Here is a 13,371-nt window from a genome sequence, read left to right on the forward strand (position 1 = left end):
TGTAAAAACCTGATACCGATAATTCCCGATATTACATTTTTTACTCAATATCGACATCTCTAATTGTGACCATATGATGAAAGGAACAAATGAGAAGCTTTGATTTTACTGAAAACATAAACGTTTTAATCTGATGTGACGTCTGAATGACTGTAAGACAAATGTAGCGCTCTCTCTCTTTCTCTTGTTCCAGATAATCCACAAATACAAACACGTAACATCCACGCAACCAGTCACACACACGACGCATTTGTCAAGTATAAAGTTCAAAGCAGACTTTTCTACGACACAATTGGTTTAACACAGAGAGACTAAGATTTCTGCACCTGTACATGAAACATATATCACTTTTTTTCTTTACATTTTCCTCTTGACACCTTTATTTTATATATATATATGTTAGCTTAAGTAGCGGCGAAGCCCCTTGCTGTTCTGTTAAAGTCTTTTGGTTCCTCATCTTTCCCCTTCCGCCCAATCAGACCCATTTCAAAAACAGTTGAAATCTTCGTCACCGGCCTCGACGCTGCCTCTTTAAGCTTTTTAGCGTCAAACCTCGGACTGAACAGCAGCAGAGGCAGCCGGTGCGCGAATGACGGTATCTCTGTTACGTCGTCTTTCGGCTCCTCCGTCTTGTCCTCCTCGCTTTTGCTCAGCTCGATCTGGTGCATGATGTTCTCTTTAGTGGAAAACATTTGGAAGAGGACGGCATCCCACATCTTCAGTGCCACAGGAGCGTCTTTGGTTTGGTTCTCGTCCTGAGGGCCGGGTGTGTCAGCTGCCTTCTCGTCGACCTTTTTCGCCTCGCTCTGGTTCTCCTTCTGAGGGCCTATCTCTGGAAATTTGGGCTCCTCTTGCTCCACCACCATGTGCTTCTTGAGTCGGGACCAACCGCTCAGTTTAGATTTCAATCCCTTTGGCTTTTGTAGGACTTTAAGAAGGGGCTCGGCCGGGAGGGATTCATCACCTTCCTTTTTCTCAGGTGCAGATTTAACAGTGGATTCTGCTTCCTTGTCTTTCCCTTTGTCTTCAGGCACCTTAATGGGCACTACAGTGCTCGGCTTTGAGGCCTCAGCTTTAGTCTCGGTGGCAGCTGCAGGCTTCGCTGGCTTAATTTGATCTGTGACGTCAGCTTTTGTCTCAGATATCTGGACTTTTTCTTTACCGAAAAGTTTTCTTACCGCCTTCAGAGGATCCTGGTCACCACTTTTGGGCAGAGGGTGTTTGGCTTCAGAAGGTTTTGGTTTGGCAACTTCTTGAACTGGCTTTTCCACCTTCGGTTTCTCAGGGGTTTTCCCCGCTGCTGTTTGCGGTTTGGCCTTTGGTGTTTCTTGAATCGCTGTTCTTTCTTGTTTTGCTGCAACCTGACTGGATACCATAAATGTCTCTTGTGTTGTTCCTGAGGTGTCAGATGCTTGTGAAACAATGATAACAGGGATTGAGGGGGTACCAGCAACCATCTCCTCTCCCACATGGGGTTTATCTACATCTTTGGGGGTGTCTTTGGCTTTAGACACCTCAGACGTAGATTGTGCCTTCACAGATGGTTCTTGGCTAGGTGTTTTACATTCTGCCGAGTCCTCTTTTGCAGCTTTAACGTCCTCTTCAGTTTGCGTCTTCGAACTGGAGATAGCAAATGCTGGAGAGTAAGTTCTTATTCCTCCAAAAGCAGCATATTCAGCCGGTGTCAATCCACGGTAGCCAGACTTAGGTTTTTGAGCCACTCGGGTTGGGGTTTTAGGTCTCTGGAAGGCTACAGGGGATACACCAGAAGGTGGTGTGCCATATGTAGGTGTCTTTGGTCTTTTGTAGCCAGGTGATGTGGTCATAAGTCGGGATGCTTCGTATGTTGGAGTCCTAGACCTCTGATTGCCGTAAGAAGTCATTGCTAGTGTTTTTGGCTCAGATGTTGGTGTTTTAGGTATTTGAGAGCCAGCTGGAGCAGTTTCTCTCGTCAGATCAGGCTCTGATTTTGACTTTGTGATGCTTTGTTGGGCTGGTTTGACTGCAGGAGTGATGTCCAAATGAATGTCCCCATTCAGTGTCATTTCAGTGGGCTTAGGCTCTGAGGTCTTCACACTTTGAGAAACTGCTTTTGGTGTTGCTGACCTCGCTGGCTCTACTGTGATCGGCGACACGGCAAACAAGAGAGGATTGGGTCTTGAGACTTCAAAGACAGGCGTTGTAGCCCGAGTCACGTGATAGGATGGGGTTCTAGACCGTCCCGCTGAAGTTCTTAATGTTTGAATCTCAAAAGTTGGGGTTTTAACGCGGATTTCAGCTGTTGGAGTTGCTCTTTTGATTTCAGCTGTTGGAGTTGCTCTTTTGATTTCAGCTGTTGGGGTCATGCTTGTATTAATCTCAGCAGTTGGTGTTATTCCTCTTTTAGTTTCTGAAGTTGGTGTTTTCCTCTGGGGATCTGTACCCAGTAAAGAAGGCTGAGCTGTCGGTGTCGTAGCTCTTCTAACCTCAGATGCTGGAAACAGATCTTGTTCTGTCGTTGTTTTACTTTGAGGTGCGGTGCTGCCGATAGCGGTCAATCCAGCTGTGTCATACACCGGTGGAGTCCTGGATGACTCGTAGTACGACGTGCTCGCCGTGTACATCCTAATTTGCGGGACATCAAACATCGGTCTGGGCGATCTTGAACGTTCTGTTGCTTTGAATGTTGGACGTGGACTTCTGCACTTGGCGAGCGGGGTCAACACAGTGAGAGGACGAATCAAAGCTTGACCAGCTGGTGCTTGATAAGGAGTCGGACCTTGAATTTTCACCTGGGGTGTTCCTTCAGCTGCAGCGAATGTGCCGAAAGCTGGCATTTTCACTTCAGCAGCTGGTACTTTGGCCTCAGATACAGAAAAAGCTGGCAGAGACATTCTTGGCACCACCAGCTCGGCGACTGGCCCCGAAGCTGAGACTCCAGAAAAGTGAGTCGATGCCGAGTATGAAGAAACTGTTGTAACATGCTGCGAGTATGACGGGGTCGCCACTGTCTGAGGTGAGAACCTCGCTGCTCTGCCGTAAGCTGCACGCTGTGGGTAAGGGGACGCCACATGTTGGTACAGCGGCCTGACGGTGAACCGTGGTGGCTGCTGGACCCTGTAGAGGCTGAACGGTGTCTCTGGAGTCTTGGGAGGCGTGGAGTGGTCGCTGTGCTCGAGGTCAGGGCTTGCTTCATTCACAGGGGAAAGGCTGGAGCGGAAAAGCGCGGCAGACTGGGAAGCCTGAGCGGAGGCCTTCCTCTTGGCAGTTCTCTTGATGAGCTTCTGAAGCCGAACGTTGTCCTTTCCAGGCTTGGGCAGCAGGGGTGGGCGGTACCGCTGGGAAAACAGGCCCGAATGGGTGACAGCATCGTAAGCGACAGCCATGAGCGCTTCAGCACCCTGCAGAGAAAAAACAAAAGACTGTCAGAAACGTGAGCTTCATAGCAAGTCGCTATCAAAGCATTCTTAAATAAGTTCAGGCTGAATTCTCTGACTAACCCAGGGGTGTCAAACTGATCCAGTAAAGAGCCGCTGTGGCTGCAGGTTTTCATACCAACCAATCAAAAACACACCTGGTCCAACAAATCAACTGTGTAAAGACTGTTCAGGTGATTGGATCAGTCGAGTCAGGTGTGTTCTTGCTTGGTTGGAATGAAAACCTGCAGCCACAGCGACTCTTTACTGGATCAGTTTGACACATGTGGACTAACCTAAACTCTGGATCTGTACCTCATATTTGATGTTAAGATGTCTGCACCTGTACTACATACATACTAGTGGTGGACCGATACACTGACCGGCCGATATTTGCATTATTTAGGTGCATCAGCATCGGTCGATGAGGGCTGTTGCGTTTGCAGATAGTTCTTTCCAGGCATCATTTACAGATACATATCGTTAATCGGCTAAGGCTGAAAATCGCTATCGACTTCGCCCCTAAAACATCCATATTGTTCAATCCCTAAAACATATTCAGTTTTCGAGTGGGTGTGTATGGCTTGGACATGAACACCTCCGGTACACGAGCACCGCCCCCCCGTGGTGAAAGTCCTGTATTCTGGGACGCATCCAGCACCCGACCCTCCTCCGTACGTGGAGTTTCTTATACCTCATCACCTTATTTCCTTCTTTGCTCCGGACCTGACTTTACAGTAAATAACATGTTGAATACACACAAATTACACTGCCTTTTTGTAGTTGGAGTATGGATGGGGACAGCCTGATCCTGTCTAGATGACCGTGTTGGGTTACAGTAAAGACACATCCCTTCATGTTGTACAACGTTAATACTTTTATTGGATATTTCAAAAGGCCTGTTGATTAAACCTTTATAACATCTGCATATTTAACTTTCTCTTTGTTTGTTTTTCAGATTTTTATCCTCATGAACACTGAGAAGATGTCGTCTGCTGGCTTTAAAGACTTCTGACAGACTCAATATTTCATTTATATCCAACAAATCACTGTTTCTGTTCTGGACGAACAGCTCAAGTCCTAAAGATACGATCATCAACATGTTTATGTGTGTTCAATCTCCTCTTTGCTGTTGCATTTTCTGACATTAAGGTTTGTTATGTATATATATCGCTGGTAATGTGTCTGTTTTCCTCTCCACCACAGTGTTTCAGTCCTAACGTCTGGTCGATCCTTGTATGATGGTGTCGTAGAGAAAGTCTTTAAATAGAAAAACATGTTCCAGTTACGTTGATGGATCACTCTGTAAGGGCGCCCTCCCACTGTTCCTCCGTCCCGTGCCCCGTGCTTTAGGGTCCTTGTCACCCCCTCCAGGCCCGTTTGTACTCACACTACCTGGGCCTCGGAGAATGCTTCTTGCTGCCTATACGTCATCACGCCGTAACACGTCACACGCATTGATGACGTCATGGCGATGCGTGGCTTTGTTTCCAGATCTTTCCGTAGACCTCGGAGTTTTTGTGCGTCTTGTCGACTGTTTTTGAATCTTTTCATCGACCAAATCTGCAGTAAACACTCCACCTCCGCATCACACCAACGTGAACCTTTCACCGCCATTGTTTGAAATGTCCGCGCATGGTCCCTCCTTCTTTTTTCTACGTCCCAACAGGCGCACAGGAAATGACCTCAGAACCACCGTAGGCCTCGTGCTCGTACACGTGCGCACGCTCGTGCTCGTACACGTGCAAACGTGCTTTACAAAAGCCCACCTCTCTCAGACGGGCCGTGGACGGTCAGCTGGCCGCAGTTGTGCGCGGAGCGGTTGCACTCACACTTGTCAAAGGAACCAGACTTGACCCGAAAAACCTGTTTTGGCGCGGTGCAGAAGGACAGTGTGAGTGCGCCCTACGTCGTCTTTCCTGCACTTTTCGCTAAAGAACAATCTGAAAGTCTTGAGCTCTGAAGAGATGAACGCCGTCAAAAACTGTAAAAGCAAAGTTAAATACAGACGCTGAAAGACTACAAACTGAATTTGCTTCATATTTGTGCAAACACGGACCTGAAACGGAGGATCTGGTGTCATTTACACAATCAAACTATTCCCTGTGTACGTTTTTATCTCTGTTCTACGACTGCAGACGTTTTTCACCTTTAATTTCTGTACTGAGATTTCTGATTGTATGTTTTAACCACTTTTCTTAAATAAATTAAAATAATTTTCTACCTCTGCTTCGCCCTCCAGTTTTATCTCATTCTAGTTTTTATATACTGTTAAACTTGTATATATATATAATAATGCCATAGGGCTTTTTTTTACTCTGTTTATTTGTTTATTGTGTATTTTCTTTGTTTCTTTTTCTATTAGTTCATCTGTTTAAGTGATTTTTTTATAAGCTCTGAGCTTCGTTTCCTCTCCTGCTCAAATATTTGCCTTGTATTATAAAATATGATTCTTGTTGTTTTTATCATTGTGAATATATTTATATGTATATAACAACAAATACATGCAAAACGACAACAAAGAGCAGCAAAAAGACTAAAAATAAATGTAAAAAGAACAGACGTGACCCAAAGAAGACAAGAAATTAGTAAAAAATCACAAAGACAACAAAAAACGCGACGTCAAAAGCACAAAAATGGTCCAAAAGAGACACAAAGAAAGTAAAATGACTCCAAGCGGAAGCAAAAAAAACTGTAAATGGATCCTTAACGATGACAAACGCATGCAAAATGACAATGAGGAGCAGAAAAAAGACTGAAAATCAATGTAAGAAGGAAACAAAAGACCCAAAGAGACAAAAAAATCCGTAAAACAACACAAAGTCAACACAAAAAGATGCAAAATGATCACAAAGGGACAAAAAATGACTGTGTGTGTGTGTGTGTGTGTGTGTGTGTGTGTGTGTGTGTGTGTGTGTGTGTGTGTGTGTGTGTGTGTGTGTGTGTGTGTGTGTGTGTGTGTGTGTGTGTGTGTGTGTGTGTGTGTGTGTGTGTGTGTGTGTGTGTGTGTGTGTGTGTGTGTGTGTCAAACAATGTCACAGTAGGTCAAATATGGATAAATTAAACTGTGATATAATGTCATAAGGCAGGGACTCTTCTGATAATGCCGTAGGACTTCCAGGTATTTAACCTCTCACAGGCCGATAATGTCACAGGAACCCTTTGTGCTCCAAGTGCCAATGAGTGGCAGTCGTTGGTGGAAGTCTGTTTGGACTTTGTTAGTGCTGGTCCAGTCCCAGCCTGGTCCCTGGTCCAGTCCCAGCCTGGTCCTGGTCCAGTCCTTGGTGTGAAGTAGGTCTGGACTTGGTTGGTGCTCTATTGAGTCTGAACGACAGTCGTTGGAGTCACAGGAGGACGTTTGTGAACAGTTGTTCTTTGAGGTTGGATTGTTGAATGAAGGGATGAAAGGGCAGCATTGTAAACTGGAGAGAAGTGGAGTCTCAGACCTCCTCCTCTGGTTAGCCATGGTTTCTCTACTTTTACATTGATGCTTCTTTTCCTCCTCTTTCAAACCAACGACTGTCGTTCAGACTCAGTAGAGCACTAACAAAGTTCAGACCTACTTCCCACCAACGACTGTCACTCTAACGACGGAGCACAAAGGGTTCCAGTGACATCATCGGCCCTGTGAGAGGTTAAATACCTGGATCTCCACACCAGTGAGTTGGACCAGTCCCAGCCTGGTCCTGGTCCTGGTCCTGGTCCTGGTCCTGGTCAGATGCGTACATGAACTGATGAAGCCTCTTGGATGAGAGGTGAAACGTCTTCCTGACAAAGAACCAAGTCCAGTTGCTTTGGACTGAAGTTGCTTTGCGGACTGCACACATGTTCAATAAGGTTTCCCCGGGACAATCTTTCATCGACCAATACACCAAGAACTTTTACACACGACTTGTTTGATTTCAATGTTATTGATTTGCAGCTTTGTTAGTTCGTCCATTTTGATGCACGGTCCCCAGAGGATGATCGCTAATGCTAATGCCTTTGTTGACCCCTTGAACTTTCCCTTCATGGTCACCATCGGGGCCACAATTTCCTTTTAATACACAAGAAGTATTTAAATAAAATGTCCTGCTCCACAGAAGATTAACCCATAATAAAGTTTATGGGAGTCTCCACCTCCAGAGGAGCCTGAAAGTAAAAACCGTGAAATCGCTCCATTTTCACGCAGTTCAAGTCCACACAGCTGTTGTGAGGATGACTCACCCCGTCTGTGTGAGTGCTGTTTATAAAACGCTGCAGGAGGGCGCCGCTGAACCCCTCCTGGGTGGTGTTACCGCCGCACAGATGATCCTGGAAGCTTTCGCCTAATTTTAGTCTGAAGGCGGCGAGGAGGCGGCGGCCGGCCAATCGCACACTTGGCTTTTTTAGGACTCGGGGCTTTTTACAGATCGGATGGAGCGTCACAAACAAACGTGTTGTGAGTGCCGTGTAAAAGGAGTGTGTTATAATTCAGCAGGTCCATATTTCCGGGTTGTTTAATGTTCGTCTCTGAGGTTTTTGTCCCGACGCGTGCGGCGACATCCGGCGTTCAGTTAGGCTCCGTGCTCAGATTCAACACGATAAGGACGGTTTTAGGTTTTCTGACCTTAAAATGATGCGACTCGATTCATCTTTTTACGTTTAACACGAGTGAAAGTCAGAAGTCACGCCCCAGATTTAAGATATTTAACAGAAGAAACGACGCAATGATGATTCGGAGCTAAAGATTTAAAGCTTGTGCTAAAAAATAAAGGTCTAATTAAAAAGGTTCTTCCTCTGGGGAAATTATTTTCTACTTTTGCTTCGTCCTCCTTTTTTATCATTGTGCATAAATATACAACAACAAATACATGCAAAACGACAACAAGGAGCAGCAAAAAGACTAAAAATAAATGTAAAAAGAACAAACGTGACTCAAAGAAGACAAGAAATTAGTAAAAATCACAAAGATTTGCAAATGATTTGCGAAAAGATGCAAAACAACCAAAAAACGCGACGTTAAAAGCACAAAAATGGTCCAAAAGAGACACAAAGAAAGTAAAATGAAACAAACAGAAGCAAAAAAAAAGCTGTAAATGGTCCTTAACGAAAACAAACACATGCAAAATAACTACGAGGAGCAGCAAAAAGACTAAAAATCAATGTTATTAACTTCTAATTAAAATGGTTCTTCCTCTGGGGAACTGGAATATGATCAGAAGGTCGTGAGGCACATTTTATTTTGAAGGGGACGATTGTGACGGTCTTGAAACCATCAGGGTCAATCCTCTGGGGACCTTGAACATCCAACGGTGAAGTTTAATTTAAAGATAAATGCATGTCGTTTCTTGCAAAACTTCGACCGTTTGAAGTCAGAATCCGTGCGATCCCGGATTATTTCATGGTTAATTTTGTGAAAACGTATTTGGCGAGACGTCTCCGTCCGTCAGACTTTAACAAACCGGAGACGTGACGAATAAACGACGCTAAAAAAATGCTAAATGCTCGACTGTGATTCGCCCGATCGACTCACAAGTTACAAGTTACGCAGTCGGGGCTTTTATTGTGAAAGGTAATTAAGGAAGGAGTGGATCTGCGAGGCACCGCCTTTAAGGTTGAATTAGCCGCGTTTTCAGTCTTGAACCGGACTACGGTGCATTGTTATTGATAATGTTAATATATATTTAATATTATAAATTAATACATTAAACATTTACATCAGAGTGATTTTTCACCATTTCTGGGATCTTTACTTTAATGGTAAATATCTTGAATAAATATAAATATTTACAGTTACATGGTCATTAAAACGCATTTCCTGTCAAATACATAAAAAATAAATAAAAAATAAAAATGTATAAACTAATATTTTGATTCCATTGGAACAAATCCACAGGTTAGTTGTGATTTAGTTTGTTTTTTCTTTGTGTTTTACTTTAAACGCACGTAAACGTAACAGTTACAGGCGGATATTTAAAGAAAAACACAATAAAAACATCGATTGTTGTTAATATTATTATTATTATTATTATTATTATTATTATTATTGCCCCAAGGAAATAACAAGAATAAACGTTCCCTCTCCGCCTTTAAGGTTGAATTAGCAGCGTTTTCCGTCTTGAACCAGACTACGTTGCATTGGTATTTATATTGTTAATATCATATATTTCATATTATAAATTAATACATTAAACATTTACATCAGAGTGATTTTTACTTTAATGGTAAATATCTTGAATAAATGTAAATATTTACAGTTACATGTTCATTAAAACGCATTTCCTGTCAAATACATAAAAATAATAAATAAATTAAAATGTATAAACTACTATTTTAATTCCATGGGAACAAATTACACAGGTTGGATGTGATTTAGTTTGTTTTTTTATATTTTATTATGGTTTATTATATTTATAAAAATATAATAAACATTTGCATCAGTGTGATTTTTCACCATTTCTGAGATCTTTACTTTAATGGTAAATATCTTGAATAAATGTAAATATTCACAGTTACATGTTCATTTAAACGCATTTCCTGTCAAATACATAAAAAATAATAAATAAATTAAAATGTATAAACTAATATTTTGATTCCATTGGAACAAATTCACAAGATTTAGTTGTTTTTTCTTTGTGTTTTACTTTAAACGCACGTAAACGTTACAGTTACAGGCGGATAATTAAAGAAAAACACAACAAAAACATCGATTTTTGTTATTATGATTATTATTATTGTTATATATGATTATCGAGGAAATAAAACTATGATATAATAAACTTTTCCCCCTCTAAAACGGAACAAGACGACACAAATATCAAAAATAAAATGTGTTTTTCTACTTATTTCAAAAATAGATTTGTCCCCAAAAACAGATTTTTTGATAAAAAACTGATTTCACGGGAACAAATCCACAGGTTAGTTGTGATTTAGTTGTTTTTTCTTTCTGTTTTACTTTAAATGCACGTCACCGTTAACGGTTACAGGCTGATATTTTATTTTTTTGTTATTTCCAAAGGAGGAAATAACGAGAATAAACGTTTTACCTCTAAAACAAAACGACACAAATGTTAAAAATAGATTTATCCCCAAAAACAAATCTGAACATCAAAGAAAACAGAAATAAAATGTGTTTCTCTACTTATTTCTCTTTCTCAGTGAGGACTGTGTGTGTGTGTGTGTGTGTGTGTGTGTGTGTGTGTGTGTGTGTGTGTGTGTGTGTGTGTGTGTGTGTGTGTGTGTGTGTGTGTGTGTGTGTGTGTGTGTGTGTGTGTGTGTGTGTGTGTGTGTGTGTGTGTGTCAAATGCAATGTCTATGATAGTGTGGAATAGAATACTTTAATACGTTTCACTCGTGTCGTGTCATTTGTTTTATTTATTAAATATCAGATATGTATAATATTTAAAGTAAATGTTGTTTGTAATGTCGTAATTATAGTAAGATTATTTTATATACATATAAATAAATAAATATATATACTGTGTTCACATTTACAGTGATTTTTACAGTGTTTCACTTTGATTTTGTATGTTTAAATTTAATTAATTTTAGTTATAATGATGCATTATTATAATTGTATGCATGTGTCGGACCCCAGGAGGAATAGCAGCAGCTAATGAGGATCCTAATAAACTGTATATATATTTATATTTATACATACATATATATATAAATATATATGTGTGTATAAATATATATGTGTTACGTCAGAGCTCTCCGTGTCGCTCCAGTTAACAGTTTATTTTCCCGGTTCAGCGTCGTCAGGCTCCTCTCGTGTCACCACATAAATACGCATTAGCGCTTATAGACGTGTATATTTATCCGCAGAGGGGTGAAAGTGAACGCAGGGTATGTGACCTCGTGACATCACAGCCCGGCGACACCGGATAGGGCGTCGCAGCGACCAATCACACGAGAGGACGAGAATTCCACTTAAAAGGATGGAGAGCGAGCGAGAAACGGGTTCAGTTGTGTGTGTTATTTAAAGATAACACCGCACACGCATCAGCTAACCGCGCTGCAACCACGATACGGCGATGATGACTGACCGTGCGACGCTTTAAGACCCTCGGTTTATTGTGTGTGTCACCTCGGTGAAATGTAGGCCAGCGCCGGTTGTGTTTCCTCCCCCCTCCCCTCCCCCGCTCCATGAACCTGCTGCCTGCCTGACACTCGAGAGCCCGCTCCTCCTTTTAAGGCGCTGGTAGGTTTGGTATTTGGAGCGCCTTCAGGATGCGAGTTCAAAAGAGGAAAGTGTAATAATAGCCGTGTAATGAAAAACCCAGCGGCGTCCACAATGGGCCCCCTTAAGTAAATGAATCCACCCCAAAACGAAGTCGTTCAAAGTGACGAACACAGCAAAACACATTCACGGTTTAGACGGGAAAAGAAAGAAGGAACGTACCAGGTATGAACTTGTTGCAGGTGTTCAAAGCGCAGGCAGGTTCCCCTTTGACGGAACAGGAGAAAACATTCAGACATGAAACTTTATTCCCCCGTAAACACACAGCAGAGAGATGTGCACTCGTGCCTCGGTGCAGAGAAATGACGATGTATGATGTGAGGGAGTAGAAAGAGTGCGGTGCTAACACTTAGCTGCTGCGAAACCCCCCCCCTCTCTCTCCGGACCTGTCGGATCTGAGGCTGCAGAGGTCGAGGGGGGTTCAGCTGCCTCCCCGATGCTGCTAACTAGCTTCCCTGCGCTCTACCTGGAGGATAAAAGGTGTAATTATGGCGTGTTTACCTGTGCGACTGCTGCTCGGGGGGCGGCCGGCCGGCTGCTGCCTGCTTGTCCCAGCCCGGAGTGTCAGAGCGGCAGGTTCATGTTGAGCCCAACTCGCCCCCCCCCCCTCCGCCTCCTACAAATGGAAGGAACGGACACCATGGCAGTCCAAAAATAAACGCTGAGCCCTGCGAGCTGATCGGAGTGACAGCAGAGCGAGGTGCGGACGGACCACAGGACCTTAGGTTTCACCGCCTCAGGGCTCTAAAAGTGGGGTCCGAGGGCCCCCCAGGGGTCCTGCAGGGATGTGCTCGGGATCCGACGGGAGGCTCCGAACAATCAGAGGGTTCAATTTTCATGGGATTTGAATTCTGTTGAAATAATTCAGGGATACTGAGTGAGTTAGGGTGTTTACCCCATTATTACTGAACGGGCCCAAGGGTCCAAGGGGTCGGGGGCCCCTGCATCACAAAGTATGGCTGAGAAAAACCCCAACCCAGACATGCGGGATGATTTAGAATAGATTTGATCATCAAACAATCAAAAAAAGATTCATAATTACTAAAAGAATTGACACAAAAGGATGAAAGAACATTAGACACACTAAAGGACAACAAAGACGTGCAGAAGGACTGAAAAATAGATGCAAAACAACAACAAAACAATCAAAAAGAGATGCACAATTACTGAAATTACTAAAAGTTAATGCAAAATGACAAAAGGGATCAATCTTTGAGGCTAAACATGGATAACCCTCCAGGTGGATTGGTTCTCCTGGTTCTCCTGGTCTCAGCAGATCCATCTGAACTCTGGTTTAAAGATCTTTGGTGAAGGGGTGAAAATCCTGGTTTCTGATTGGATAAACCACCTGTCTGTCACCAACACACGGGCCAAACCAACCAATCAGATGAGTGAAGCGTGTGACGTGCTAACAGCGTGGAGGCAAAGCTCAGAAAGGAAACGACATGTGGGTAAAGGAGATTTTCCCTTTGTGTTTAACGTGAATTTACGGATCAAAGGCCCAATTTCAGGAGCCCGGTCCATATTCAACAGAAGGATCCAGAGAACAAAGAGTTAGTGAGCGGCTCGCTCCATAGCTGCTCATCTCATCCGTGGAAGCCTCCATGTTGTTTACACTCAACAGTCTCTTCTGTTTCACTTCAATCCACCAAAGAAACCAACGCTGATCGGTTCGGATCGCTGCTCAAACAGATCAGGATGGACTCAGGAGACTAAAACATGGTTGATGTAATGAAGTAAAACGACCACAAACACACGCTAAATGACTCCAAA

The 13,371-nt window shown here is 43.1% G+C and overlaps 2 protein-coding genes across 3 annotated transcripts in view; one reads left to right on the top strand and one right to left on the bottom strand.

The window, feature by feature from the left end:
- Positions 1-4,902, top strand: part of lsp1a (lymphocyte specific protein 1 a) — a 32,320-nt gene extending 27,418 nt beyond the window's left edge. Inside the window, exon 13 of the mRNA XM_083916568.1 lies at positions 4,354-4,902. Coding sequence (XP_083772694.1) covers positions 4,354-4,376 — 23 coding nt within the window. The 3' untranslated portion in view covers positions 4,377-4,902. The remainder of the gene's footprint in view (positions 1-4,353) is intronic.
- Positions 99-12,218, bottom strand: prr33 (proline rich 33). Of its 2 annotated transcripts, XM_083916563.1 has the most exons (3): positions 12,100-12,211; positions 11,761-11,805; positions 99-3,380 (listed from the first exon to the last, which is right to left on the bottom strand). In XM_083916563.1, exon 3 carries the CDS (start codon positions 3,363-3,365, stop codon positions 405-407), a length of 2,961 nt encoding a protein of 986 aa, XP_083772689.1. In that variant the 5' UTR covers positions 3,366-3,380; positions 11,761-11,805; positions 12,100-12,211; the 3' UTR covers positions 99-404. The 2 variants fall into 2 exon arrangements, with proteins under 2 accessions (XP_083772689.1, XP_083772690.1); XM_083916564.1 differs by lacking the exon at positions 11,761-11,805 and having other exon boundaries at positions 12,100-12,218.
- Between the last annotated feature and the right edge of the window lie 1,153 nt (positions 12,219-13,371).

The sequence above is a fragment of the Echiichthys vipera genome, assembly GCF_963691815.1.
Source record: "Echiichthys vipera genome assembly, chromosome: 7".
NCBI classification, from domain to species: domain Eukaryota; kingdom Metazoa; phylum Chordata; class Actinopteri; order Perciformes; family Trachinidae; genus Echiichthys; species Echiichthys vipera.

Bases quoted from the DNA above. Each gene is read 5' to 3' on its own strand.
- prr33 (XM_083916564.1), bottom strand. From the start codon at position 3,365: ATGGCTGTCGCTTACGATGCTGTCACCCATTCGGGCCTGTTTTCCCAG.